Below are 7,231 nucleotides of genomic sequence, written 5' to 3'. Positions count from 1 at the left end.
AATAAATAAAATCAAGATTCTTATTATGCAAATACATTGTAAGATTTATAAAAACCAATTTTAGTTATATTTGTTTAGAAATATAATCTCAATCTTCAAATTCATAATCAAAATAATAAAAATAGAAAAAGCAATATAAATTATATGTGAACTTTTTTAAAATCTATATATAAGCTAGTTACACAAGTAACCAATCAACCATCATTAAACCTCAAACTTCCCTCAGTGGTTCACAGGATATTTAGCTTTATCTTCACCTTCATCTTCCATACCAAAAATGGCGGCGAAGGAGGAAGATGAGCAAAGAGTACGCGAAGACGATGAGCCTCAAATCAGTTACAAGGGAATCAAAGTTATGCCTTTCATCATAGGTATGCGTAATTGATTGATTTTTTTTTTTTTTTTTACTATTTTCGTATAAATGAATATCAAACACGTTTCGTAGTTCATTCCAGTAAAGTTCAACTGATTTTTTTATAGGAAATGAGGCATTTGAGAAGCTTGGAACATTTGGAATGATGTCAAATTTGTTGGTGTACCTGACAACTGTGTTTAATATGCCGAGTATCACGGCCACCACTCTCCTCAACGTATTCGATGGCAGCATCAATTTCGCCACCTTGTTGGGCGCCTTCCTTTGTGATACCTACTTCGGTCGCCACCTTACCTTGGGTTTTGCTTGCATTGCATCCTTCACTGTGTGTATTCGTTTTATTTCATTTTAATCCTCCCCACTTCTCTAAAGTTTTATTTAAACATGTTTTGATGCTCGAATTATGATTTAATTCAGGGTTTGTTTTTAGTTGATCTAACTGCGGTGTTCAAACAACTTCATCCTCCTGAATGTGGATCAAAACAGGGTAGTCACTGTGTGGATCCCATCCCATTTCAATGGCTATTTCTACTCACTGGATTTCTATTTATGGTGATCGGATCCGGTGGAATCCGACCATGTAATCTTGCTTTTGGAGCTGATCAGTTCAATCCAAATACAGAATCCGGGAAGAGAGGGATAACGAGCTTCTTCAATTGGTATTTATTCGCTGTGGTATTTGCACAGATGGTGTCGCTTACTGTTGTGGTTTACATTCAATCAGACCTGAGTTGGCCCATTGGCCTAGCGATTCCGGTGATCTTCATGTTCATCTCTTGTGTTTTGTTCTTCAGTGGTAATAAAATGTATGTGAAAGTAAAGCCTGATGGTAGTCCCTTCACAAGCATGGCGAGGGTTCTGGTGGTAGCCGTGAAAAAGCGACGGTTGAAACTACCGGAACAACCGCAGTTGTCTCTTTACAGTTATACACCACCGAAGTCGATTAATTTAGCTCTACCTTATTCGAACAAATATAGGTACAACGTTATATATGATTCCCCTTCTTTTTGCATGTTCTTGTGATAATTCTAGCCGACTAATAACGTAATCTAAATTAAGGATGACATTAGATAGGTGTGCGTTAGATTATATTCCTATTGCCCGATAGGTAAAAATAACATAAACAGGTACAACTTAAATTCCATGATTTGTCGTTTAGTTTATTTTGGCGATTTTCGCTTAAAAACAATTCTTGAATAATATCTTTTTCGTTCTTTTACCTTTCCTTTAAATGTTATTTTCAGTTTATATAAAACTATTATTATTATTATTATTAAATATTTCTTATATGACTTCAACTAAAATATCACTTTAAAAAAGCATCCAGATCATTGAAGGGCGCACATCAATAATCAGCAACTTACAATGATCACGAAGAGAGCATTAAATCACTAATTAGGCAAAACTTAATCCAATCCATAATTTAATCCAATAGATCAATGGGTGATATGCATTTTTTTTAAACCGCAAACTATCCTAATCTAATCCTAAACACCACATATGTCTCTTAGTGAGAGCTGAACACATCACATCTCATTTAAAAGAGTCACTGCTTACCGCTAGTTCAAAGATCATCTTACTTTAATTAAATGAAATAAATTCATGTTTAATGAAATACTTTCATTGAATATGGAATTCATTAAACTGGTTAATAGAAAAAAATATATATATATATATAATTAAGAAATAAATGATTTTTGTTTATAAAGATAGTTTTCATGGAACTTTTATAAAATTCAATATTATATTTCAACTGACAAATTACATATGTTCTAGATGTGCATGCAATTCAACTTTTTTTTATAATTATTCTATAAAGGCATTTTTTTATACACACCAACCTATTTTTATCCTCACACGAGCCTAGCTAGTGTTTTTTATTTCCCACATATTTTGGCACAAAAAACACTAATCCTCTTACTCCAATAAACCATTTTATTAAAGAAAAAATGGTACGCTTACCTTTTGAGTAAATTATACGAATGGTCCCTACGGTTTAAGGTAATTTGCATGTTTAGTCTCTAACTTATATTTTTAACTCGGAAAGTCTCTATTGTTTTTTGTTACGCGTTTGGTCTCTGTCTTACATAAAAATACTATTTTTCCGTTCATTTTTTAATTTATTTAAATAAATAGACCCCCAAGCGCATAACAAAAACAAACAGTAGCGACCTTCCAAATTAAAAAAATTATTTACGGACCAAACACATAAATTACCCCAAATCATAAAGACCATTTGTGTAATTTACTCTTACCTTTTTCCATAATGAGCCACACGCCTTTACTTTTGGCTGCCAATCCACACATAGGATTAAACCAAGTTCTATTATCTAGCTCTTTTTTGTTTTTAATTTAACGTTTCAACCTTGTATATCAACCATATCTTTAATACTATCTTCTTTCCAAAATTATTGTCTACGTTTGACTTTTGAAATCTTTCCATGTCAACTTTGACCAGACTTTTGAAATCTTTCCATGTCAACTTTGAACAAAAATAACTTTATTTGTGTTATATAAATTTTAATGAAACTTATAACTATAAAAATACATTTAAAAAACAATTCATTCATATATCTTGCATAAAAAATTATATAACAAAAAATAAATTATTTGACGTCAAAATTGAACAAAAGAAACTTAAAAAGTCAAACGTAGACAATCATTTTGAGACGGAGGAAATAATATTTATTAACAAACGATAAATAAAATTATATTTATGATTATTAATATATAAAATGAAATATAATATTTAGACTTATTATTTTTAACTTATTAAATCTTAGTTTGTATTGTTTTTAATGATTTGTAGGCATATTTTTCTAATAAGGATAATAGATTTATATTATATAATAAAAATAAAATTATTGTTACTCTATATGTTACATAAAGAATACAAAACGCTTTATATGATTACGTCAATATGAATAATTTATTTAAGGAAAATATTTTTTTTTTCTATTTGAATTGATATATAATTTTAATATATAATATCGCAATGTTATAGGCTAATATATGATTAAATGGACTTTAAAAAATAGATTCTACTTTTAATTTTTGTTCTATTAGTTTTATTATATAATATTTTTTACAAAAATACAATTAGGTTTTTTATTAAAAAATAATTATTTATTTCGTACATTTATTAATTAAAAGTAAATTAATAATCATTACTTAATTATTATTATAATAATGACATTTGATAAAATAAATGTTTTTAATTATTTATGGAAAAATAAATGAAAAAAATAGACCTAAAATATAATAGAATAGACTGGTTTGTCTATAATAAGACTATAGAATAGACTGATTTGTCCCAAAATATGATGATATCACATGAACCTTACCATATATATATATATATATATATATATATATATATATATATATATATATATATATATATATATATTCCCGCGGACCATTCTTAAAATGCGAAATTTTTTGTGTTATATATATTTATTAAAAAAAAGACATAAACCACCAAATCGATATTGGGCGTGTTTGGCAAACTTAGCTGCTAGCGGGTGGCTTGTAGCGGGTAGTGGGTAGCTTGTAGCTTGTAGCTTGTAGCGTTTTGTTAAACGCTACATGAAGTAGCATTTGGATTTGGAGCGTTTTGTTTAAACTAAACACTAGAAGCTTGTAATGCCGAACAAAGCTTTCTGTTCAAAATGGAGCGTTTTGTCAAACGCTAGAAGCTCTCAAACGCTCTCAAACGCTCCGTGCCGAACACGCCCATTATAGAAAGATATTCGCAAAAAATATCTTGAAAATGATGTGCATATACGGCGATGCATATGTGCATTTTTACGAACTTTGTGAATTTCCAACGTTTATGCACGTATGCACCTGTTGTATATGCATATTTTTTCCAAGTTTTTTTTTCCTTTTTTTTGCAAATATGTTTCTATATGATTGATTTTGTGTTTTATGTCACTTTTTATGAAAAAATAATATCACACAAAAAAACACATTTTAAGAGTGGTTTGCAGAAAAAAAAATGGGTTCGCATAAAATTCTGAATATATATATATATATATATATATATATATATATATATATATATATATATATATATATATATATATTCCGATCTTATGAAAATATATGACAAATTCATGTTTACAAGAATCAAACTTGTTATCAAAGGCATATAAATGTTTATCATGTCACAAGTGACTGATAAGCTAATTTTCTTTTTTCAACTTTTTTAGTTTGTCATTTTAACAAACTAAAAAATATAGCTTATAAACTATATTTTTATAAAGTTAATCAATTTAGTATTTCCAAGATTTTGTTTAGTTTTTTCTTAAAATTCTCCTTAGTATTTGTTATTAATTGTATATATAAAAATAAACTCAATCTCTTGCATGTCATTTTATATATTTTAGCTATTTTATCGGCTAGTTTAAGAAACATCATTTATTAACTAGTTTTCATAAATCAACTAACTTTTCAGTTAGAAGCGCCAAACATAACATAAGTCAGGTTTGTGATCCAAACTCCAAAACGTTAGATTTTTCCAAAAGAGAGTATGTACCAATTTGTTAAGTGAAAAAACACAAGATATTTTACTTATTTGGATAGTTAAACATAAGGCATAACTCCAATTAAATAATTAATCAATAATGTCACAAGTATTATGTACCAGAAGATTAGTTATTAATCATAAAATCTTTGCTCTTTTCATATTAGATTTCTTAACAAGGCAGCAATCGTGACACCCAAAGATAGATTCAACCCAGATGGGTCGACATCTGACCCATGGAACCTATGCAGCATCCAACAAGTAGAAGAATTCAAATGTGTTATAAAAGCTGGACCCATATGGATTGGAGTCATAACATACTTCATGGTAATGATCCAACAAATGCAATATGCTGTCTTCCAAGCCCTTCAATCCAACAGACGTTTGTTCAACACCAACATTCAAATTCCTGCAGCTTCATACAACATCTTCACAATGCTCACTATTGTCATATTTGTACCTATATACGATCGTCTCATTGTCCCCCAACTGCGTCGTATCACAGGTAAAGAAGGTGGAATATCCCTCCTCCAAAGAACCGGGTTGGGGATATCATTAACAGTCATAGTTTCTCTAGTTTCAGCTTTGGTGGAAGAGAAAAGGAGGAATCTTGCCTTTACGGAACCAACTTTAGGGTACCAACCCCACAGAGGGGAAATTTCATCGATGTCAGCATTATGGCTAATTCCGCAACTCTGTTTTGCTGGGTTGGCTGAGTCCTTTACTGCAATAGGTTTACAAGAGTTTTACTATAGACAATTTCCGGAGAACATGAGAAGTGTTGCGGGTGCTTTCTTCTTTAGTGGACTTGCAGTATCGAGTTACTTAAATGGTTTGTTGGTGACAATTATTCATCGGACAACCAAAGGGGCTGCCACCGGAAATTGGTTGCCTGAAGATCTTAACAAGGGTAGATTGGACTATTTCCATTTTCTAATGACTTGTATTGGGATCATGAATCTAGGCTACTTTCTGTTGTTTTCAAGTTGGTATAGATACAAAGAAACTAATTGTTCCCGAGATGGTGGTGCCATGATGGAGATGGAGAAAAAACTTGATAAATCTTTGGTTTGAGAAACAAGGTGAAAACTATAATATGATGAACATTGGGTAAGAATTGAAATATAAATCTTCCAATTGCATAAACGATAACAAATAAATGTAATTAATGTATCATTAGTGTATCCTAGATCCTCTGGTATTTGAGTATTTCATGTTTCAAGATATGTTTATTAGGTGAGTGGATGATAGAAAGCATATTTTAGTGTATCGTGCCAAACCACAATGGCAATACTAACACTTTTGTCTTCTTTTTCAAATACATTACATTGAAAAATAATATATCCTAAATCCTTTGTATTTCATGCTTCTAAGATATGTGTTTTATGTTTTTGTTTGAGATCGATGGTCCAAGTCTCGTCCGAGATATAAATAAAATTAAGAGTAGCTTAGTAATAGATTAGATATGTTGTTTTAAAAAAACCGATGGATAATTTAAAACATATCCTAGTGATTCGTGCCCAAAAATGCAATGACATTTGCACACTGTTTTGTGTTCTTTCCCAAATACAAAGTTAGATAATACTTAGTTCACTAAAAAACATATTTCTAATGGTAGTTTTCATGGGAAGTCCATCATTAAATAAATTTTACCAATAGAGTTTTTTGTCGTAAAACCCCTTATGGGTAACCCGATTTGATTTTCAATTGATGTGGGTTAACCCAATTTAACCATTTATGACAGGCTATATATGACCTAGTTTGGCTAGTTTTAACTTTTTTCCTAAGGATTTATGACGCAATCTTAGTTACAGATGTGACTATTTTCTATGGAATTCCAATGGAACATTAGTTGATCATATGTGACTTTTTTCTTACGGATTTATGACATATTTTTTTTGTTTTTAGTGAAAGATATTTTCGTCACTAAAATAATTTTTTTTAAATGTAAAATTCTAAAAAATACTGATTATTTCTACCTCTACCTAAAATGCAGGAAAAAAACGTAATACACAAAACATATCATAATATTATATTGAAAAACAAAATTAATAAACATTACAATAAACCTTGCCCAATACATTAGAAGTGTCAAATAGAATTACAATTACAATGTTTACAAAACTAATAACTATTTAGTGGATTACCGGTTGGTTGCATTGTCTCATAAAGACTGTCATTTGTTGTTCAAATTATGTTTTTCTTTGTTGCATTTGAAAATCCATTTGATTTTTTCGACGTTCCAAATCATTTTGCATATCAAGTTAAGTTTGTTGAAAAGTTTTTTTCATGCTCTGGTTTGTTGTTTAAATTACTAATTGTATATGTTT

General features: G+C 29.8%; 1 protein-coding gene across 1 annotated transcript; it reads left to right on the top strand.

The window, feature by feature from the left end:
- The first annotated feature begins 209 nt into the window (after positions 1-209).
- Positions 210-6,265, top strand: LOC145108170 (protein NRT1/ PTR FAMILY 2.10-like). The gene is made up of 4 exons (XM_079045174.1): positions 210-371; positions 481-698; positions 791-1,350; positions 5,069-6,265. The coding sequence occupies exons 1-4, from the start codon at positions 278-280 to the stop codon at positions 5,973-5,975; spliced, it is 1,779 nt and encodes a 592-aa protein (XP_078901300.1). The 5' UTR covers positions 210-277; the 3' UTR covers positions 5,976-6,265.
- The last annotated feature ends 966 nt before the right edge of the window (positions 6,266-7,231 follow it).

This window comes from Lactuca virosa, chromosome 4 (assembly GCF_052849685.1).
Source record: "Lactuca virosa cultivar CGN04683 chromosome 4, Lactuca_virosa_CGN04683_v6, whole genome shotgun sequence".
NCBI lineage: Eukaryota > Viridiplantae > Streptophyta > Magnoliopsida > Asterales > Asteraceae > Lactuca > Lactuca virosa.
This window is presented reverse-complemented; position numbering and strand designations above follow the sequence as displayed.